We start from the raw sequence: 22,361 nt of genomic DNA, 5'->3' as shown, positions 1-22,361 counted from the left end.
CTCCTCATATCCAACCTGAATCTCTCCTGGCACAACCTGAGGCTGTTTCTTGTTGTCCTCCTGTCAGGGAGTTGTGCAGAGCCAGAGGTGCCTCCTGAACCTCCTTTTCTCCAGGCTGAGCCCTCCCAGCTCCTTCAGCCTCTCCTCACAGGACTTCTCCAGCTCTGTGCCCTTCTCTGGAAATGTTTCAGCCCCTCTTGTGAGGGGCCCCAGAGCTGACAGAGCACTCGAGCTCTCCCCAGCGCAAAGCAGGAGCACCACATCCCACTGAAGGGATGGGGATCTTGCACAGAGAGGAGTGAGATATTCCAGGGTGGGAGAAAGTGTTGGGATGGGGCATCGGTGAGCTGATGGAAAATGTCAAACATATTTCCTTTCACAACCAGAACGCAGAGAGAGTGAACTGCCCAGTGATAGCGGTCAGATGGTTCAGCTCCAGGCGACCCTGGGAGCAGAAATTACTTGAAAGCCGGGTCTTTGAGCTAAAAACCCCCATTACACAACTGATGAATGGCCTCGCTTCAAAAAGTCATTCATGGTGATCAAATGATGGTGTCCCACATTCGGGATAATGGCCCTTCCCCGGAGATCGGGAAGGTTTCAGTCCGAGCTGAACCCTTGAGTAGGAGAGCCCTCCTCTCGCTGGAGCCTTTCTCCTTATTAGCCCCGGAGGGAAAGGATAAAAAATCCATGGGATAAGAAAGCTGTGATAATGGGGCGATTGTCAGGCAGGCCCCGGAGTGGAGAGAACAGAGGCATTTCAAAGAATATTGCTGACAAGTGGACTTTGTCATGCACAAAGTGCTTGAGATTCACCACAAACAAGTGAGAAAAAGGCCCCGTTTGGGGGATGGGGAGGAGCAGAACAGGGGGGCAGAAGAGAAGGTCAAGGAAAAGTCTGTTCCCAGTAAAGACACAGAGCACTGTTGAGCCTTACTGGGCAGCTGTCAGCAGCCTGACCCTCAGATCCTCTTTCCCAGTAGCTGCAGCGTCCAAAAGCAGCCGAAACTGATGTTTTGTGCATCCGGAGGGATCGCCCGAGGTTACCTTTGACCGCTGAAGACCCAACTAAAGCGAGCATCAGACACGTCTGTAGCAAGGGAATGCTGAAATATCGAGTGTGTGTCGCCCAAACCCCGAGGACAGCCGGGGCACACTCGTTTGTCACCCGCTAAGGTGACAGGAGAACGACACCGAATAATCCCCCTGCCTTCAGCGGCCCTGCAGAGGCGGCTTTAGGGGATGGGGAATGTCGAGATTCCGGGGGCGCACACACCTGATGAGCACTCATCAAAAAACAGCAAAATGCTGCTCCTAGAGAGGCTTATTTAATATTTCACCCCCGGGAAGCAGAGGCAGTTTTAAGGGATGGGGAATGCCGAGATTCCAGGGGCGCACACACCTGATGAACACTCATCAAAAAACAGCAAAACGCTGCTCCTAGAGACGCTCATTTAATATTTCACCCCCGGGAAGCCGGGGCGACTCCGGGCTGGGAGCAGAGCGCTGCTCGGAGCCGGGATGTGCAGAACACCGACACATCCCGGGTCACGCCAGCACACCGGCACGGTCTCGGGGGCCGGACCGGCACCTCCCCCGGTACCGGAACACCGGCACGGTCTCAGGGGCCGGACCGGCACCTCCCCCGGTACCGGAACACCGGCACATCCCGGGTCACGCCAGCACATCGGCACAGTCTCGGGGGCCGGACCAGCACCTCCCCCGGTTCCGCCCCGGTCCCTCCCATCCCTCCGGTCCCTCCCATCCCTGCCGCCGCCGCCGCCGCCGCCGCGCTGGCTCCGAGGGGCGCGGGTAGGTGCGGGCGCGGCGGGGTCGGGGCTGGGGCGCTGCGGAGGGACCGGGGAGCCCGGGGAGGGTCCGGCAGCACCATCGGCACCGGTACCGGGGCTCCTGGGCGGCCGTGCGGGCGGTGGCTCCGAGAGAGCGGCTACCGAGCGCCTTCCGGGGAGGGGACGGCGGGACCGGCTGTGCTGTCCCTGCCGGGGCACAGCAGGGCTCGTCCTCCCGCGGCTGTCCCCGAGGGTCTCAGCGGTGCCAAGGGGTGGTTGGGACCGTGGCAGAGGGGTTTGGGTGCTTCCCGGGGCTGTATCCCGCCCTGCCCCCTGTACCGCAGCCCTGGTGCCGGTGCCCCTGTGCCACCGCTGTCGATGCCCTCCCTGTGTGGGCACCGAGCTTCCCTCCATCCCAGCGCCGAGAGCTGTGCATGCTGCCGCCCCCAAACCCTCTGGGTTCAGGCTTGTTTGTTGCCACCAGGGCTTGGGATAAGCTTCGTCCTCAGGCAGGATGGGGTTAAGAGCGGAATGTGGCGCTTTGCTCGTCCGAGGGACACTTGGCAGAGCTCTGGACATAAAGCATGTGTCCCCCATCCGAGGACAGTGGAATGAGCAGCATCTCTGTCAAACGAGCTGTTGTTGATGGGTCTGTGCTGTCCTCCTGCCAGTCATTCATGCGGGGAAAAGCACGGTCCAGCCTTGGTTTGTTTCCTGGTCTTTGAAAGGGAACAGCTTGGAGATGGCGCTGACACACAATGGGATCTCAGTTGAGGACAATTAAACCATAATTTCTCCCGAAGTTATGTAATAGGCAGAGGGCGTAAAACGCTCTGTCTGTGCTGTAGGGGCAGAGTTCTGTAGGTGCATGGTTCTGTGCGTGGCACAGGAGGGGATGAGTGACCTTAACCCTACCTGGGAAGCCCCAGGGACTGGGGCAGGTGTTTCTGTGGGCAGAGTGGTTTGGGGCAGGTACAAGCTTGGAGGAGCACAGGCTTCACAGCCAGGGATTCCACAGCCTGAGGGAGGTGGCGTTCAGGAGGGTGCAGACCGGCTGTGGTGGCTGGCAGCACCCCAGAGGGGAATGAGGGGACACGGAGGTGTGGCAGCAGTGGGGTTCGGGGAGGCTCCAGACCTGCCTGGCTCAGGTCTGAGCCTGCCCTGTGCCTGCAGCAGGGTCTGGCTGCTCCCATGGCCTGGCTGGGTTTAACCACTGCTCCATGTCCTGGCTGCTCCATGGCCTGGCTGCTCCATGGCCTGGCTGCTCCATGACCTGGTTGCTCCATGGCCTGGCTGGGTTTAACCACTGCTCCATGGCCTGGTTGCTCCTTGTTGTGGTTGCTCCTTGTCGTGGCTGCTCCTGGTCCTGGTTGCTCCTGGTCCTGCCTGCTCCCATGGCCTGGCTGCTCCTGGTCTTGGCTGCTCCTGGTTCCTGACCACGTCCTGGAGCCCCTGTCCCAGCCCTGGCACATGGGTGGCCCCACAAGGAGTGGGGTGGTGACAGCATCCCCAGTGTGTCCATACAGGCCCTGCCTGAGGAGCACCCTGGGAAGGTGGAGGCCATGTCCAGCACTGTCCCAAGGTTCCCATGGCTCAGCATAAATTCCTGCTGCCTTACTGGAAGACTGTCTGTCTGTCTGTCTGTCTGTTCCTCCTCAGCTTGCTGCTCCCCCAGCCACCACCATGTCTCGGGGCTCCTCTGCTACCTCTGTGGATGACAAGACCTTGCTCCTGGAGTACCGATGCCACCCAGTGCGGCCAGAACCCCTCAGCCCAACGCGTGCCCCTAGTGGGAAGCTCAGCCCCACCACGGCTCCCAGTGCCACCCCCCTGTCCCCCCTGGGCTCCCCCACCTCGGCCGAGCCCCGCCGCATCGTCCTGAGCACGCACAGCCCCGCCGCGCTGAAGGTGGGGACGCAGCAGCTCATCCCCAAGAGCTTGGCCGTCTCCTCCAAGCCCAAGAACAGCCCCTCCCGGCCCCAGAGCTTCGGGGCGAGCCGGGAGCCCCTGAGCCCCGACCCGAAGCGGGCGGCCGTCCCCATGCTGGCCCTGGAGGGGGAGGATGAGGATGATGGCGGGGGAGCCCTCAAGCGCAACCTGAGGAACATGTCCTACCGCGCGGCCATGAAGGGGCTGGGGGCTGACGTGGAGCCAGCCAAGGCCTCTCCCTCGCTGAAACCCACGTCTGAGGATGGCAGCACCCTGCCTGACCGCAGCCCTGGCAGGAGCAAGGTGGGTTTCACCCCTGCTGTCAGCCCTGGCGGGCAGGGATGGGGTCCTGCTTTCCTGGTGGTGACAGAGGAGCTGCGGGGCCCTCAGCTGCAGTCAGTTCTGGAGCTGGTTTGCTGGGCCTGGTGTGGTGACTGGTGCCTTGGGAAGCTGGAGCAAGGTGGGTTTAACCCCTGCTGTCACCAGGGGCCAGCTCCCAGAGGTAGGGGCAGCATCCTGGGGGGGCTCTGAGAGCTCTGAGGGGATAATTCCTCATCATTAGTGCTTGTACTGGGCTGGCTGGGACACACAGGGACTGCCCAGGGCTGTTGGTGCAGGTGGTGCTACTGTGGTTGGGCTTCACCCACTGCTGAGGGAAGGCAGGTGCTCCTTGCTGGGCTTTCCCTGTGGACTTTGGGGAGAGTCATCTTCATCCAGGGAGTGTAATCTTCATCCAGGGAGTGTAATCTTCACTCCAGGGAGTGGCAGCAGCTGCTGGGGGCTGGGTGATGCTGCAGGGGATGATGCAGGAGTGAGTAGGGATGGGGTCCTGCTTTCCTGGTGGTGACAGAGGAGCTGCAGGGCCCTCAGCTGCAGTCAGTTCTGGAGCTGGTTTGCTGAGCATGGTGGGGTGACTGGTGCCTTGGGAAGCTCTCTGTCACCAGGTCCCTGGAGAGGCTGGGAATAGCTGACATGGTTTTGGTGGGGAGTGGAGCTGGACGCTTGGCAGGCGGCTGCGGGATGTTTGCAGGGTGGGGCTGGCGGGGAGAGCGGCTCCAGTCGTACACAAACATGGGTGAAGCACGTCTGGGGAAAGGGAGACTCCAGAGCAGGCAAAGTCCAGGTGTGAGAGAGGTTTGACAGCAGCAGTGCAAGTACAGAATGGTTCTGAGCGTGACCCTGGTTATATGGGAGGTGAAAGCTGAGTCACCTGGGTAAGGCAAACAGAGCCCACACAAAAGGTAGGCTGAAAGAACAGGGTGGTGTGGGCCAGCTGGCACAGGTAACTCCCCCTTTTCCTGAAGGAGTTTTCCCAGGCCTTCAGAAGTGTGGTAACCACAGCAGGCTCTCCTCTTGCCCTTGCAGAGAACCCTCGGGCGGAAGCGGGTGCAGAAGCGCGGTGGCTCCTTCAAGGACCGTGAGTGTCCCCTGTGCCTCAACCAAGCAAATCCCTGCAAGGCTTTCCTCACTGTGCTGCTCCCATTGCTTTTGTCTCTGTTTCCCCGAAGCAACAGCAGCATTGCTGCCCTGCTTTCCCACTCCTGGGGCTGATAACACTGCCGTGGCTCGCAGGGAAAATGGGAGAGCTGTGGGAGGCTGCTGGGAGCAGCAGCCGCTGGGTAATCAGTGCAGTGCAAAGTCCAACCTCGTCGGGGAGTTTCTGGCCCGGAACTCGTGGCTCGTGGCCAGCAGGGCAAGGCAGCCGTGGCGGGAAGGGAAGCCATGAGCTGGGAGAGGCTGCTGTGCTGTGCTGACCCCGTGTCTTGTCCTCTGCAGAGCCCCAGCTGTATCAGGAGATCCGTGAGAGAGGCCTGAACTCTGTCAGCCATGAGTCAGACGAGGACTTGCTGGAGGAGGCCCTGCCAGAGGAGCCGTCCCCTCTGGGTGCTGCCATCGTGGTGCAGAGCTACCGCCCGGCCCAGGTGACCTGGAGCCAGCTCCCAGAGGTAGGGACAGCAGCCTGGGGGGCTCTGAGAGCTCTGAGGGGATAATTCCACATCATTAGTGCTTGCAGTGGGATATTCTGGGCTGGCTGGGACACGCAGGGTCTGCCCAGGGCCGTTGGTGCTGCTGTGGTTGGGCTTCACCCACTGCTGAGGGAAGGCAGGTGCTCCTTGCTGGGCTTTCCCGGTGGACTTTGGGGAGAGTCATCTTCATCCAGGGAGTGTAATCTTCATCCAGAGAGTGTAATCTTCATCCAGAGAGTGTAATCTTCATCCAGGGAGTGGCAGCAGCTGCTGGAGCTGGGGGCTGGGTGATGCTGCAGGGGGTGGTGAAGGAGTGAGTGGTGGTGGGCAGTGGTGGTGGTGAATGATGGTTTCTGATGGTTTGTAATGGTTTGTGATGGGTTCCTTTGGTGTGTGGTGGTGTTTTGCAGTGTGTGATGGTTTGTGATGGGTTGTGACGGTTTGTGATGGGTTGTGATGGTTTCTGATATTTCTAATGATTTCTGATGGTTTGTGATGGGTTCCTTTGGTGTGTGGTGGTGTTTTGCAGTGTGTAATGGTTTCTGATAGGTTGTGATGGTTTCTGATGGTTTCTGACGGTTTTGTAATGGTTTGTAATGGTTTGTGATGGGTTCCTTTGGTGAGTGCTGGTGTGCTACACTGTGTAATGGTTTGTGGTGGGTTGTGATGGTTTGTGATGGGTTGTGCTGGTTTGTGATGGTGTGTGGTGGTGTGTTACAGTGTGTAATGGTTTATGATGGGTTCTGATAGTTTGTAATGGTTGGTAATGGTTTGTGATGGTGTGTGCAGGTGTGTGATAGTGTGTAATGGTTTCTGATGGTTTGTGGTAGTGTGTCACAGTGTGTGGTGGTTTCTCATGGTCCGGGATGGGTTCCCTTGGTGTGTGCTGGTGGGATGGGCCGTGGGGTGGCTGACACAGCCCCAGACTGCACTAGAGGGCGTGCAAGGACCGTGGTTCCTGCTCATCCCCAGGTCCTGGAGTCGGGCATCCTGCAGAGGATCTCCCCCGAGGAGCGCAAGAGGCAGGAGGTGAGAGAGCCCTGGGGCGTGCCTGGGAGCACAGCAGGGCACAAAGGCTGTGGGACACACGTGGCTCTGGCGGGGTCAGCTCTAGGTGGAGCTGAACTCAGCTCAGCTCATGGTGCTGCTGCTTCCAGCTGCTCCAGGACTGGGCAGTGCTGGGAGGGCTCACCTGCACTAACTGGTGGGGAAACAGGCAGCTCCGTTGGGTGCTGATGGGAGGGGAAAACATCTTCATGCTATGGCTTTTTAATGACTGAGTGTCCTAAAACACACTGGGATTATTGGTATTGGCCAGGCCGTGCATGAGGTGACACAGAGAACCAACATGGAGCCAAGTCACTTCCAGTGGTTTTGTGCCAAAGAGTAGAAATAAGATTTAACAATTAATTCCCGGCTTTTTCCACTTGGTTTATGCTGCTGCATCTTCCCTGCTTTCTCCAGGCAATGTTTGAGATCATCACTTCTGAGTACTCCTACATGCACAGCCTGAGCATCCTGGTGAGCCACTTCATGAGGTCAGAGGAGCTGAAGGAGACCATGACTCAGACAGAGCACCACCACCTCTTCTCCAACATTGGGGACATCCTGACAGTCAGCAAGAGGCAAGTGGGGCCTGGGAGGGGACCCTGAGCTTTCTATTTGTAGTGCTAAACCAACCATCCCTTGGATTGTTGAAGGGACTCACTGGGAGGTGGGGAGGAAATGCCTTGGGAGCCGTGTCCGTGTGGGAAGGCAGTAGAAGGAGGATGCAGCAGCCCTGGGAATGGCTCTGGGGGTGTTTAGGGCTTGTGGCTTCCTGGTGGGGCAGAAAGTAAAACCTCATGGAGGGCTGAGGTGGAGGAGGGATCCCGTGCAGGAATGGAGGAAGCGTGTGCCTCTGGGGAAGGCGTGGGTGTCTCAGCTGCTGGAGCTGCCCTGCCAGAAGGGATCCAGGCCCCATCTCCTCTGGGAAAACTGGGGAAAAGCAGCAGTGGGAACATTCAGTTTGTCCAGTGAGTCATGTGAGCCTGTTTAAATTCTCTTCTCAGCTTCTTTGAGGACCTGGAGAAGCGACACCAGGAGCACCTCGTGATCCCTGACATCAGTGACATCGTGGAGGAACACGCCTCGAAACACTTCAACCCCTACATCAGCTACTGCTCCAATGAAGTCTATCAGCAGAGGACACTGGATAAGCTGCTGTGAGTACAGGCCTTGGGCTGGCCAAGGAGCTGCCTCTGAGGGGCTCTGGGCTCCAGGACTGCAGAGGTCCATAGTACACAGGGACATGGACGGGCCTTGTTCATCTCCAGGCCAACTCTGGGTCTGTTGTTGGTACATCTGTGGCTTTACCCACCTTTTTGGTGGGCTCACCATCTCTCTCTGGGTGCTTTCCCACCAGCTGTGGGATCAGTCCCGTTTCTGCCCAGCTGGGCACTCCAAGCCTGGCAGAGCACCCCAGGCAGTGCCATCACTGCTCTGCATTTCCAGTGTGTGGAGAGCTGCTGGAAAACCCTGACAACTGAAGAAAAGAGTTAATGGAGCTTTCTTGTCCTGTTCCAGAACCACAAACCCCTTATTTAAAGAGACCCTGAAACAAATTGAAAGGAAACCAGAGTGTGGAGGCCTGCCAATGATCTCATTTCTCATTCTGCCCATGCAGAGGGTAACACGGCTTCCTCTGCTCTTAGATGTAAGTAGTCACACAGTGGCACTGCTTGGCACCTCTGAAGAGGTGACTCTGCTATTTCCTTTGTTTCCTGAACCTGGGGCAGCCTCTGCTTGGACTTCCAGCCCTCTAGAGCTGGGCCCTGCGTGCTCCTGTATTCAGGAGAAGCATTTGGATAACTCTCAGGCACATGGTGGGATTCTTGGGGTGTCCTGTGCAGGGCCAGGAGTTGATCTTAATGGGTTCCTCCCAGCTAGCATATTCTTTGATTTATATCCAGAGCAATCTGCTTCTCTGGGGGGTGTCAGGTGTGCAGCTTAAAGCTCTGTGAATAACACTTCATGTCTTGGTGCCACCCATCTGAGCCACCCGAGCTTCTTCTGTGCCGTATCTGGGTCCCAGGGTGGGGTGGCACAAGTGTCCTGGTCAGGCAGCCCAGGAATGGAAAGCAGGTCTTGCATTCTTCATGGAAATGTGGTCTAAATGGCCAAGCTGCTGGATGTGGGATTTCCAGTGACTGCTCCCAGTCTGTGGTGGTTGCAGGGCTGAGGGCCAGGGGGTGGCCAGGCACGTATCAGACATGAAACCCCCAGATTCGCAGCTCCCAGCACTATTAAACCTTCCTGTGACCACTGGGAGCAGCTCAATCAGCGTGTGGAATCCTGAAATCCTGGGGGAGCAGCTGATGCTCCCTTCTCTGGGGTGCAGTGTCACTAAAGCTTCTTATCTTGGAATTCCAGACCGTGCAGCAAAAAACAAACGCGCGCACTGCAGCGTACGGAGCTGCCACCCGCGCTGTGAAGGCCATCAGCAAGGTGAGGCCCAGCTGCCAGCCCTCCACCTCTCCTCCTGCCAGCTCAGCCCTCTGGAGCACTGATCCAAAGCTGCCATTCTGGCCTCTCATTTCCCTCCCAGCATCAGTTCACTCGAGGCTCCTCTGCTCCAAACAGCTGCCGGATGAACACACCTTTTCCCTTCTCGACTTTGCCACCTGATCTTGGTTTGTTCCTTTTTCTTGTTCTCTATTCTTCTTTCCTCTTTGGCCCACCTTTGTCCTTCCTGAGGCAGTTCTCACCATGGTTTTTGGGGATTTGGGCAAAGGGCAGTGAATGATGCAGAGAGGGAAGTGTGGAGTGCAGTAGTCACGAGCTGTGCCCTGTCTGTGCTCCTGGATGTCATCTCCCTGTTTTCTCCACTGTGCCAGTGGTGACTCTTCCTTTCATCCCCCTGAAGAGCAGCTCTTGGCAGCACATTCCTGCTGCTCCCAGTCTGTCCTGCTCTCACATCCGAGCAGGGTCCTCCCCTCTGTGTGATTGTTCATCCTCCTGCCTTGAGCTCTTCTCAGATGATTAATTCTTCCTCCTCCTGTCGCTCCTCAGTTCTGGTGCAGGTTCACTTGCGTCCTTCTCCAGGCAGAGCCCATGTGCTATCTCTCTCCAGGACAGCATCCCACTGCCTTTCCCCAACCTGGCATGAATCCTGTGCCAGGAATTGTCTGTCTGTCTCTCCTGCTCAGGGCAGCAGGACAGTCCCTAATGCTGGAGGTGGCGTGGGAGTTGGATGGACTCAGTGTCTGACCCTTCTCCACTTCCCTTGGGATGTTTTTCTCTTCCCAGCTGGTCAAGAGCTGCAATGAGGGAGCTCGGGCTATGGAGAGGACAGAGCAGATGTACACCTTGCAGAAACAGCTGGAATTCGGGAAGAAGAAGGTGAGGCCTCGTGGAAGTGGTGGTGGGAAGTCTTCTGGGGCCTTTTCAGACAGGTCAGACCTGTGCTGGGAATTCTTCTGGGAAGTTTGGAGTGGTCTTCTACCAGGCAGCAACTGACAGAAAAAGAGGACGCAGTCTCAAGCTACATCAGGGAAGGTATAGGTTGGATATTAGGAAAAAAATTTTTCACCCCAAGAATCATAAAGTACTGGAATGCTCTTCCCAGGGAGGTGGCAGAATCACCATCTCTGGATGTGTTTAAAAAAAGCCTGGACATGGCACTTGGTGCTATAGTCTGGTTGAGGTGTTAGGGCATAGGTTGGACTCGATGATCTTAGAGGTCTCTTCCAACCTCACCATTCTGTGATTCTGTGACTGTTGGGTGCAAGCAGTTTCTAAAAAGTAGTAAAGCCATGACAGTGTCACCCACTGTTGGGGTCCAGAGTGTGCTGGAATGGGGTGCACGGCCCCCTGAAAAATCCTTTCAAAAAGACCTTAAACGCTGTGACGTTGTTCACAGGGGTCTTAGGTTGAGGGAAGAGATGAGGATCTGACTCCATTTTTCAGGAGGCTTGATTTATTATTTTATCATATATATTATATTAAAACTGTACTAAAAGAATAGAAGAAAGGATTCTATCAAAAGGCTAAGAATAGAAAAAGAAAGAATGGTAACAAAAGCTTGTGGCTCGGACAGAGAATCTGAGCCAGCTGGGCTGTGATTGGCCATTAATTAGAAACAACCACATGAGACCAATCACAGATCCACCTGTGGCATTCCACAGCAGCAGATAACCATTGTTTACATTTTGTTCTTGAGGCTTCTTGGCTTCTCAGGAGAAAAAACCTTAAGGAAAAGATTTTTCATGGAATGTGTCTGTGACAAAACGCATGTGGTGTGTCCATCCCAACTGACCCCGGGGCCACTGCAGGCTCACTCCCTGCCTTGATTTTGCCTGCTGCTGCTGGGAAGGGCATTTCCTGAGCCTTTTCTGGTGCTGTTCCAGCCTTTCCCACTGATCTCGGTGTCCCGGTGGCTGCTGAAGCGGGGGGAGCTGCACCTGCTGCTCTCGGAGGAGGCCGGCATCTTCCGCCGCGGCGCCGGCCGCCTCTGCCACCTCTTCCTCTTCAACGACGTCCTCATCATCACCAAGAAGAAGAGGTGAGGGCCCTGCCTTTCCCTGAAGAACAGCTAGGGGGGTTAAACACCAATTTCCCCAGCAGAGTACTGAATATTACCAATATTGCTGGATGGGACGTGCCTGAGCTTGTCTGGCCCTTGGTGCTGAATCAAATAGTGACAACTGTGGTGTTTTCACCCCAGAGACACTTTTGGCTGGCTGGGTGTGTGGTGTTTCACCCCACAGACACTTTTGGCTGCCTGGGTGTGTGGTGTTTCACCCCACAGACACTTTTGGCTGCCTGGGTGTGTGGTGTTTCACCCCAGGGACACTTTTGGCTGGCTGGTGCTGCAGCTGGGCACATGGAGACAAGTCCAGGCCTGCAGGAGCTCTGGTGGTGCTGGGATGGAGCTTTTCCACCATAACAGGGGCTGCTCCTCAGGTTTCCCTCTGTGGAGAAGCTTTAAGGCAATGGTGAAGGAAAGGAGTTGGTTCTGATGGAGGGTTTGGATCCAGAGCTTTATTCTGGCCCACAGCCTCTGGATCCAGCACCAGCTCCCACAGAACTCCCTGAGCCCGTGGTTGCTGCTCCTTTAACCCCGGGGAGAGGGGCAGGGAAGGGTAGGGAGCCCCCAGCCAGGTACAGGAGGGGAGGGACAAAGGGACAAAGGACACCTGGATGGCCCAATGCCCCCCAGGAGTAGGGGACATCCTTTGAATCTGCCAATCACTCCATGCCCTTCTGGAATGCCAGGAGTGCCAGACAGTGCTGGGAAGGGAAAGGAGAGGTGACTGACACACCTGGCAGGGAATTATCAGGGGAGGGGCCTGAGGTTCTGAGGTAAACCCTGCAATCACACTGCAACAGCAGAGAAATCCATGCGATTTCCCTGTTTCCACCTTTGTGAGCTGTCCCTTGTCAGCCAGAAGAGTCCCACCAGTGGCTTTGCCTCAGTGGGTGGGTGGCCAGCAAGTCCCCAGAACCACGTCCCACCCTGAGCATCAGCTCCAGGCTGCTCTGGCAATGCCTGCTGAGCCTCCTGTGCCGGGCTGGGGGCTGGGAAGTGGCCCAGACCCCACAGCTGGGTCGCTGATCCCATCTGTGCCGCAGCGAGGAGAGCTACACGGTCATGAACTACGCCACGCTGGACCAGGTCACCGTGGAGAAGGTGGAGAGCTCAGAGCCACCCTCCCCTCCTCCTGGCAAGGCTGGTGGGCACCTGCTGCGAGTGGTGCTGGAGAAGGACAGCGAGGGCCGGCGGGAGGAGGTGGTGCTGTCGGCAGAGACGCTGTGAGTGCCACGCTGGGATTTTGCTCTGGCCCTTGGGATGAACTTGGGATGAACTGGGAATCCCACAGTGTGGGATTTTGCTCTGGCCCTTGGGATGAACTGGGAATCCTCTGAGGCTTCTGTGACGGTGTTCACAGGGGTCCGAGGTTGAGAGAAGAGACGAGGATCTGACTCCATGTTTCAGAAGGCTTGATTTATTATTTTATGATATATATTATATTAAAACTGTACTAAAAGAATAGAAGAAAGGATTTCATCAGAAGGCTGGCTAAGAATAGAAAAAGAAGGAATGAATAACAAAGGCTTGTGTCTGGGACAGAGAGTCTGAGACAGCTGGGCTGTGATTGGCCATTAATTAGAAACAACCACATGAGACCAATCCCAGGTGCACCTGTTGCATTCCACAGCAGCAGATAACCATTGTTTACATTTTGTTCCTGAGGCCTCTCAGCTTCTCAGGAGGAAAAATCCTAAGGAAAGGATTTTTCAGAAAATATCATGGGTACAGGCATCTGCAGCTCTCACTTTACCCCCATGCTCCTCCTCCTAGAAATTGGGATGTGCACAGCCTTCTCCCAGGCTCTGTTCCTTCCTCTCTCTTATATTTCCCATATAATTCCCATATCAGCTTCCCCTGTCCAGCTGAAGCAAAGCAGCTGGGCCATGTGTACCACTTGGGAAGTGTCCTTACACTGAATATTCTGATCAGTCTGACTCCCCTTGAAAGCATTGATCCTGCTGGGAATGTCCCAGCTGCTGCTGGCCACAGGGGTGCTGTCCTAAGGCTCTCTTTGTGTTCCTTCTGGCAGGAGTGACCGGGCCAGGTGGATTGCAGCTCTGATGCACAGGGAGAAGGAACAGCCTGACACCACTCCCAAAGGAGGTACTGTGTTCCCAAGGGCAGCCTGGCTCTGCTGGGATTCCCTGCCACACCAGAGCATTTGCAGGCCCAGGTTTCTGCCTGGTTCTCCTCCATTCCTGGAGTGGAGAGGAAAACCCCCACACTGTGACGTTGTTCACAGGGGTCTTAGGTTGAGGGAAGAGATGAGGATCTGAGTCCATGTTTCAGAAGGCTTGATTTATTATTTTATGATATATATTACATTAAAACTATACTAAAAGAATAGAAGACAGGATTTCATCAGAAGGCTGGCTAAGAATAGAAAAAGAAAGAATAATAACAAAAGTTTCTGTCTCGGACAGAGAGTCTGAGCCAGCTGGGCTGTGATTGGCCATTAATTAGAAACAACCACATGAGACCAATCCCAGATCCACCTGTGGCATTCCACAGCAGCAGATAACGTTGTTTACATTTTGTTCCTGAGACCTCTCAACTTCTCAGGAGAAAAATTCCTAAGGAAAGGATTTTTCATAAAAGATGTCTGTGACACCAGCCTTGCTCCTTAGGAGTTGCCTCCCATGAAGTTATCAGTCACAATTGACCTTAAATACTTTTCCTGGGAGGCAGGGTGGAATTCCAGGAATGCCTTCAGCTGTTGTTAGAGGTGTTTGACAAGCTTGGAGGCATAAGGGGCAGGGACAGGAGGGACTGGAGCGTGCTGTGCTGTGGAGCACTGGGTGGGCAGCTGGGGGGTCATGGCTGTGCCTGCTCACTGTCCCTGCTCTCCCCTGTCCTGCAGACCTGAGCCAGGTGGAGGTCACCCGTGCCTACCTGGCCAAGGAGGCAGATGAGCTGTCCCTGCAGCAGGCAGATGTTGTCCTGGTGCTGGGAGAAGAGGATGGTGAGTGCCAGGGGGCGTGGGGCTGGCTGTGGGGCAGGCTCTGACCTCAGCAGAGCTGGGGCAGGGAGAACCTTCAGTGATCCCTGGGGACTGGGTTTTGGCAATTGCAGAAGCTTCCAGGAAGCCCTGGCTGCTGGTGAGACCTGTGGCACTGGCTGTGCTGTGTCCCAGCAGGTGACAGTGGCTCCTGGGGGGCTGAGGGAGGTGGCACTGCCAGGGATCTGTGGCTCTTCCTGGCCCTGTCAGCAGCTCTGTTCTCTCCTAGGCTGGTGCTGGGGGGATCAGCTGCAGGATGGGGAGCAGGGCTGCTTCCCCCAGGTTCCATGGCCTTTCCTGGCTCTGTCACCTGCTCTGTTCTCTCCTAGGCTGGTGCTGGGGAGAGTGTTTGTGGGATGGAGAGCAGGGCTGGTTCCCCCAGGCCCTTCCTGGCCCTGTCACCAGCTCTGTTCTCCCCTAGGCTGGTGCTGGGGGGATCAGCTGCAGGATGGGGAGCAGGGCTGGTTCCCCCAGGTTCCATGGCCTTTCCTGGCTTTGTCACCAGCTCTGTTCTCCCTAGGCTGGTGCTGGGGGGAGCACAGCTGCTTTCCCCAGGTTCCACAGCCCTTCCTGGCCCTGTCAGCAGCTCTGTTCTCTCCTAGGCTGGTGCTGGGGGGATCAGCTGCAGGATGGGGAGCGGGGCTGGTTCCCCCAGGTTCCACAGCCATTCCTGGCCCTGTCAGCAGCTCTGTTCTCTCCTAGGCTGGTGCTGGGGGGAACGTTTGCGGGATGGGGAGCGGGGCTGGTTCCCCCAGGCCTGTGCCAGGCCCATCACCAGCCGCGTGGCCGCCGAGGGCAACGTGCGGCGCATGGAGCGGCTGCGCATCGAGACCAACGTGTAGGGACGGCCCAGAGGGAGCCCCAGACCCCTGCAGACTGAGCCCACGGAGAGGAGGCAGCAGCAGAGCCTTTCTTCTTGAACTGTGCTTGTGCCAGGTGGCAGATCTCACCGGCCAGGATGGGTTTGTGTGGCAGCAGTGACGCAGCAGCTCCTCTGTGAGAGCTGGCACCGGGCACTCCTGGCAGCGCTGGCACTGGTGACCTGGAACAGGCTCTGGGAGCAGCCAAGGGCTTGGCTCAGGTTGGGAAGCTGGAGCTGTTCTAGGCTCTGAGGTGCCTGTGCCACCATGGCCAAGCTGGAGCTGTTCTGAGCTCTGAGGTGCCTGTGCCACCATGGCCAAGCTGGAGCTGTTCTGGGCTCTGAGGTGCCTGTGCCACCATCTCCATCCCTGCAGCACCTGCTGTGGGGAGAGCACGCCCCAGTCAGGCTTTGTTTGGAGCTTCAATCCATGTGCTTGGCTTATTCCTCAGCCCAGTTTTTGCTGCTGTTTCTCTTTTTTCTCTCTCCACCCCCACAATAATTCTTGGGCCCTTTGGGCAGAGCCGTGCCCTGCACTGGTGAGGTGATGCCGGACACCTTTGGGTCACTTGATAAAATACTTGATGCCAGAGTTGTTCCCATGGAGTCAGCTCTGGGATGTGCTCCAGGCAGAGGGTGGAGCAGGGGCAGGATGGGGAGCAGTGCTGCAGCTCCCACCTGCCTTTCCCTCCTCCCAGCTGGGGAGGGGGCTCTGCCCAGGGCTCAGCCCCTCATACCCTGTGCAGGGGACATGGCTGCTACAGTTTTGGGGTGCCAAACTTCACATTCACTGTTCTGATCAACTGTAAATTAATAAATTCTTGGATACCAATGAACCACGTGTTCTCTGTTAGTGGTGAGTGTCCCCGCGCATGAGAGCTCCAAAGTTGTCCCAGCCATCAGCCCTAAAATGAAGCTTCATTCTGCTGGTGGCATTGCATGTTCTGACACAATATCTGCACCTCATGAAACACCCCCCAGAGCCCCTGCCACCCTGCTGTCACCTGGAGCAGCTGCCAGGTGCATTTCAGTGAGACAGACAAGGTAAGTAGAAACTCAGCCAGGCTTTCTGTTTATTTCTTTTAACTGTGGAGAAAGTAACAGTTTCTCATCAGTGCTAAATTAAAGAAGATCCAAAAAGGGAGACAGTACAAGGAAAGAGGAAGCAAACAAACTGGATTAAGAAATATGAACAGGAAAAGAATATTATATAAAAATACAGGCACAGGGCTTGCTCTAAGCAGCTGCCAGGAGTCCTGGAGCTGCAGCTGGAATGGGACAGTGTGGATCCATCCCCATGTTTCAGGCTGTTCCCATGTTCTCCTGGAGCAGGGCCATGGAGGCAGAGCATCTCCAGTGGCCTCCTCCTCCTCCTCTTCCCAATCACTGGACCCTTCCTCTGATGGCCCAGGAGCTTCAAGGCAAAGGGGAGCTGAGGGATGATTGTCTGGAGATGAGCAGCACCACTGGCAGCACTGACTGGGCTCATTTGGCACATGGACAAAATCTTCCTGCTCCCTCTTATCCCACATCCAACCTCACCAGCACGATTTTGGTCCTTCACTACATGCTCATATTAACATGATTTCTTCACAAGAATGATAGCTAATGTAAAAAAAAATACTGTTAAGGAAGAAATAAAATAAGAAAGGAATTGGCCCAAAATGACAAGTTCTATACAGGTTAAAATAAATTCCATCAGGAAAAGAAAGAATTCTTTTATTATTTTCAGTTGGCCCCTGTGGGAATAATTTAAAGGCCAAATGCCTGGGCAGGGCTGTGCTGCAGCCTATAGGGATGGGATGGGATGGGATGGGATTGGGATGGGATGGGATGGGATGGGATGGGATGGGATGGGATGGGATGATGGGATGGGATGGGATGGGGATGGGGATGGGGATGGGATGGGATGGGACAGGGCTGTCCCTCTTCTCTGCAGAGCTGGGGTTCCTCTGGCAGTGGCTTCACCTGCCCAGGAGCTTTGTGCAAACAGACAAAAGGGCCCCTGGGCAGGGTGATGTGGTGACACTGGGCTGGTGACATTCCCCACTGCTGCTTTGGCCAGCTCCTGACTATGACTGGCATGGCAGAATAACTCAGGATTCAGGGCTGGGAGAGGCCATTCCAACTGGGATTTGCCTTGACCAGATGAGCCAGCTCTTTGTCTCCATCCATGAAGAATCTCTGACTTCACACTCGATTTAGGCTTCCTTCTTCTTGGAGTAAGTGACATGGGCAGCACCATGGGCTGGCAAATTCCTGGCATGAAGAACAGGCTCCAGGCCCCTGACAAGCTTGTCCAGCACAGCCTGTTCTGTCAGGAGGCACCAGCTCTGCAGGTGGCTGCTGGAGCCCTGCGTGTTTTCCCCTGGCAAATTGTCACTTACAGTAAGACACCATGGAAAATTCAAATTCAAAAAAAAAATAAATTCAAGTGAGGTGGTGCATCCACAGGAGGCCCAGTCTCAGGAGAGCTGACCATCAGTCCTGACAACACTGTGATGCAGCTTCCCATAAATATTGATGCATAAATACCTGATTTGGACCACGATTTCAGCCCCCTCCCCAAGCCCAGCACCCAAAAGTTGAAGGCCAGCAATGTGTCACAAGCTGTCAAAGTGCACTGTCCCCCGAGCAGAATTGATCCCTCCTGCACTGGTCACTGGTCTCTGGCCAAGGGCACACCCTGGTGTGGGCAGGGCACACGTGTCCCCAGGGCCAGCCCGCGCTGGCACAGTGAACTGGTTATACTGGGCGCTTCAGCCTCACTCAGACACCCCAAAAGCAGCAGCTGGGGCTGCCAGGAGATGAGAGCTGCTCACGTGGCTCAAAAACGAGTTCATTACAGGTCATTGGTTTCTTCAGGTGGCTGCTTGGTGAAACCAAGGGAGTGCTGCCAGAGCAGGACCTACTTCTCTGCTGGCTGAAGCCCCTCCGGAGGTGGTGGTGGCCTGGTGGGTGGCAGGGACTGCATGGCTGGAAAACAAGACAGGACAGGTCCAGGACGGGGCAGGCCTTGCTGTGGGCAGCCCTGCTGCAGGGCTGGCCCTCCACAACGCTGCCAGGCCTGGGGGCACCTTCCCTCCCCATTCCCCTCCCCACTGGGAGCACTGGTCCCAGTCTGTGGGTTTGGGTCAGACCCTCCTGCCCCCCACCCAGCACCCACAGGGGTCACTCTGAGCCCACAGGTCTGGGCAGGGATGAGGAGCGTGGTTGGTGCATGGAATCAACATCCCAGCTCATGCTCAGAGTGGGATTTGTGCCCTGGATATTCCAGGGGAAGCTCTGTGGCCAGCCTGCTAAACAGCTTCAATTCTGAGACTTCAATTCTGAGACTTCATCTTCCTGTTGGGGAAGATGAAACAGGAAAGCCTTACAAATATTTTTGCCTGGCAAAAGATTTTGAGAATATGGAAACTATAAGCGAGATTGAAATGAAAGCAAGCTTTGAGATCCCTCAGTTACTGAATAACTGGAAAACAATGGTGTGGCTGGCTGAAGGTGATCCCCTTTTGATGGAACAACACCCTCTGCTTGCAGACAGCTCCAAGGGTCAGAGCAGACCCTACAGCTTGGCAGAAGGGGTCCAAAGAGGAGTTTTTAGGGTTTAAAATGTAACACAGGATGGTGATGTAATGATTCTTACAGGCTGTGTGTAAATGCTATAGGATTTGTATATTGTACTAGATTGGTTAGTGAGAATTGGAATATTCAACACAGATGATGATTTATTGTATTGGAATGGGAACTTCGCTCTCTTACCCTTTTACTCTCTTACCCTTTCATCCTCTCTCCCCCTCTCTTCTCTCAGCCCTGCTCTGAGCTGTTCCTGGCAGCTCCCAGCAGGGCCCTGCACCCAGGCCCTTTGCAATAAACCCCAAATTCCCAGCCCTGGCTGCAGAAATCTCTCGTCTCCGTCCATCCTGACTGTGCTACCCCCGGACGCTCCTAGAACAAACCTCCCTGGGGGCTGCAGTGACAGCAAACAGCTCAGACCAGCTGAGGGGCTTGGCCAGAGGCAGGTGCTGCCCTGAGTGACTGGACTGAGCTGATTTTACTGTTCCCAACCCACCCCTGAGCCCAGGCACAGCCTCCCCTCGAGCGCTGTCCCCTCACCTTCGCGGCAGGTGGGTCCCGTGTGGCCGTGCAGGCACAGGCACTGCCCGTTCCTGGCGTTGCAGTAGGAGCTGCTGGGGGCACACTGGCAGGCCAGGCTGCACTCGGGGCCAAACTGGGTGGGCTGGCACTCTGCAGAGGGAACAGAGCCGCTCAGGTGTGTCGGAATTCAGGACATCCCTCTGGCTGCCCCGGGCTGCCCAAACCCCTGCCAGAGAGAGGCCCTGGCACAGAGCCCAAGACCCCCGGGATTTTGATTATGACCCATAGAAAAAACAATTACCAACCTTATATGAGGACCTGCAAGCCGTGAAAGTCTAAGTAGAATAATAGTTAGTTTGTCACGGGGTGAAAAAATAGATTTTTGGGGTTTTTAGAATGGGGGTTTGGAGATTGTTTATCCAACAGGTGGTTGTTTCATTGGTTTCATGTGAATTGTTTTGACTTAATGACCAATCAGTGCCAAGCTGTGTCAGGGCTCTGGAAGGAGTCATGAGTTTTCATTATTATCTTTTTAGCCTTCTGTAAGTATCCTTTCTGTATTCTTTAGTATAATATTATAATATAATATAATATAATATAATATAATATAATATAATATAATATAATATAATATAATATAATATAATATAATATAATATAATATAATATAATAATAGCAACAAATTACAATTAAATATTTAAAATTTAAAAACTAAAAATAAAATAAAAATATTATATCATAAAATAATAAATAAAAATAAAAATAAAATTATTAAAATTTTAAAAATAAAATTAAATAATTAAAATTTTAAAAATCAAAAATAAAAAATAAAATATCATAAAATAATAAAAATAAAAAATAAAATAATTAAAATTAAGAAATTAAAATAAATAAAAATTTAAAAATTTAAAATAAAATATATAATATCACAAAATAATACATTGAAAATTAAATAAAAATAAAATAATTAAAATTTACAATTTACAATTAAAACATAAAATAAAAAAATTAAAAATAAAATAAAATATATACTATAATAAAATAATACATTAAAAATAAAATAAAAAATTCTGAGAACATGGAGTCAGATTCAACATTCCTCCCTTCATCTGGGAAACCCTCAAATACAATATGCCACTGCCCCTCTCACCCTGTGAGGTGACACACACCAGAAAAAAGCCTCTCCCAGCTTCCTGGGAGCAAACCCCCTGTCACACAGCCCTGTTCCTCCCCTGCCCAGCTGGGGCTCAGCTCACCTGCAGCACAGGTGGGGCCGGTTTTGCCCGGGGGGCACAGGCAGCGCCCGGTGACCGGGTCGCAGGGGACATCGCTGGGGCAGTCACAGAGATGCTGGCACCCCTCGCCGTACGTCCCTTCCTTGCAGCCTGCGTGAGACACAGAATCCAGCCCCTGCTCCGTGTGTCTGGGCCTCAGGATGCCCTCGGGAGGGGCGAGGAGGAGGATGGAGGTACCTGTGTGACAGCGCTCGCCCCGCAGCCCCGGGGGACAGCGGCAGCGCCCGGTGGTGGGGTCACATCCTGCCCCGTGCTCGCAGTCACAGCGCTGCTGGCAGCCCTCTCCGTGGAACCCCGGGGGACAGCCTGCGACAGGAGGAGCTCGTTAGGGAGGGGATGAGCAGAACTCTGCAGCAGAGCCTCAGCCAGCCCGGCAGGGAGAAGCACAGAGCCTGACTTGTGCCCAAATTGTGCCCGAATTGTGCCCGAATTGTGCCTGAATCGGGCCCAACTTGTGCCCGACTTGTGCCCAATTTGTGCCCAGCTTGTGCCCGACTTGCACCTGGCTTGTGCCCAAATTGTGCCCGAATTGTCCCCGGCGCTCCAAGCCCCGCGTTCATCCCCACGGGGTTTGCTCGGTGCCCAACACTCACTGTGCTCGCACAGGGGCCCGTAGTGGCCGCGGGGACAGCGGCAGGTGCCGGTGGCCGGGTGGCAGGTGGCGTTGTGCAGGCAGGGGCAGCGCAGCTGGCAGGCGGCACCGAAGCTTCCTGGAGGGCATTCTGTGGGCAGAGGAGTGGAAGAACTGCTCAGCATCCCCACAGCTGAGCTTAGGAAGGCTGGGCTGGGGCAACGCTGCCACGGGTGGGGTGACAGAAAGTGTACCCAGTGTGTGAGCTCCACAATTAGACAGGATCCGGGCCAAGGTTACCTAATTTGCGGGATTTGCGAATCAGATTTGCAGGCAGAGGGAGCAGCAGAGCTGCTCAGCATCCCCACAGCCCCGCTCCAGAGAGCTGGGCTGAAGCAGGGCTGCCACGGGTGGGATGACAGAAAGTGGACCCGGGCTGCGAGCTCCACAATCAGACAGGATCTGAGCCAGGGTTATCTAATTTGCAGGGTTTGTGAATCAGATTTAAGGGCACAGGAGTGGGCAGAACTGCTCAGCATCCCCACAGCTGCACCTCGGAGAGCTGGGCTAAGGCAGGGCTGCCATGGGTGGGATGACAGAAAGTGGACCCGGTGTGTGAGCTCCACAATCAGAAAGGATCCGGGCCAGGGTTACCTAATTCGCAGGATTTGCAAATCAGATTTGAGGGCAGAGGAGCGGGCAGAGCTGCTCAGCATCCCCACAGCCGAGCTTCAGACTGTGGGACCGTGCAGCTTCACGCTGCAGGCTGTGCTAAGGCAGGGCTGCCACGGGTGGGGTGACAGAAAGTGTACCCAGTGTGTGAGCTCCACAATCAGACAGGATCCGGGCCAGGGTTACCTAATTTGTGGGATTTGAGAATCAGATTTGCAGGCAGAGGAGCGGGCAGAACTGCTCAGCATCCCCACAGCTGCACCTCGGAGGGCTGGGCTAAGTCAGGGCTGCCATGGGTGGGGTGACAGAAAGTGGACCCGGGCTGCGAGCTCCACAATCAGAAAGGATCCGGGCCAGGGTTACCTAATTGGCAGGATTTGCAAATCAGATTTGAGGGCAGAGGAGTGGGCAGAACTGCTCAGCATCCCCACAGCCGAGCTTCAGACTGTGGGACCGTGCAGCTTCACACTGCAGGCTGTGCTAAGGCAGGGCTGGGGTGACAGAAAGTGTACCCAGTGTGTGAGCTCCACAATCAGACAGGATCCGGGCCAGGGTTACCTAATTCACAGGATTTGCGAATCAGATTTAAGGGCAAAGGAGCGGGCAGAA

At 55.0% G+C, this 22,361-nt stretch overlaps 2 protein-coding genes across 2 annotated transcripts in view; one reads left to right on the top strand and one right to left on the bottom strand.

Moving 5' to 3' along the window:
* Positions 1 to 1,657: 1,657 nt before the first annotated feature.
* Positions 1,658 to 15,951, top strand: ARHGEF16 (Rho guanine nucleotide exchange factor 16). Its single transcript, XM_071449077.1, has 15 exons — positions 1,658 to 1,812; positions 3,450 to 4,022; positions 5,085 to 5,136; positions 5,496 to 5,665; positions 6,659 to 6,715; positions 7,151 to 7,311; positions 7,738 to 7,890; positions 8,252 to 8,381; positions 9,098 to 9,172; positions 9,974 to 10,066; positions 11,074 to 11,228; positions 12,299 to 12,478; positions 13,288 to 13,361; positions 14,119 to 14,220; positions 14,959 to 15,951. Exons 2-15 carry the CDS (start codon positions 3,474 to 3,476, stop codon positions 15,096 to 15,098), a joined length of 2,091 nt encoding a protein of 696 aa, XP_071305178.1. The 5' UTR covers positions 1,658 to 1,812; positions 3,450 to 3,473; the 3' UTR covers positions 15,099 to 15,951.
* Positions 15,952 to 16,986: 1,035 nt separating this feature from the next.
* The window catches only part of MEGF6 (multiple EGF like domains 6), a 53,203-nt gene continuing 47,828 nt past the window's right edge, over positions 16,987 to 22,361 (bottom strand). Inside the window, exons 30-34 of the mRNA XM_071449041.1 lie at positions 21,103 to 21,231; positions 20,687 to 20,815; positions 20,471 to 20,599; positions 19,232 to 19,363; positions 16,987 to 18,091 (exon numbers count right to left, since the gene is read on the bottom strand). Coding sequence (XP_071305142.1) covers positions 18,024 to 18,091; positions 19,232 to 19,363; positions 20,471 to 20,599; positions 20,687 to 20,815; positions 21,103 to 21,231 — 587 coding nt within the window. The 3' untranslated portion in view covers positions 16,987 to 18,023. The remainder of the gene's footprint in view (positions 18,092 to 19,231; positions 19,364 to 20,470; positions 20,600 to 20,686; positions 20,816 to 21,102; positions 21,232 to 22,361) is intronic.

Source organism: Agelaius tricolor, unplaced genomic scaffold, assembly GCF_023055355.1.
Source record: "Agelaius tricolor isolate 1412-34295 unplaced genomic scaffold, bAgeTri1.0.p SCAF_28, whole genome shotgun sequence".
Classification (NCBI taxonomy): Eukaryota; Metazoa; Chordata; class Aves; order Passeriformes; family Icteridae; genus Agelaius; species Agelaius tricolor.
The sequence above is the reverse complement of the archived record's forward strand: the minus strand, read 5'-3'. Positions and strand labels throughout refer to the sequence as shown.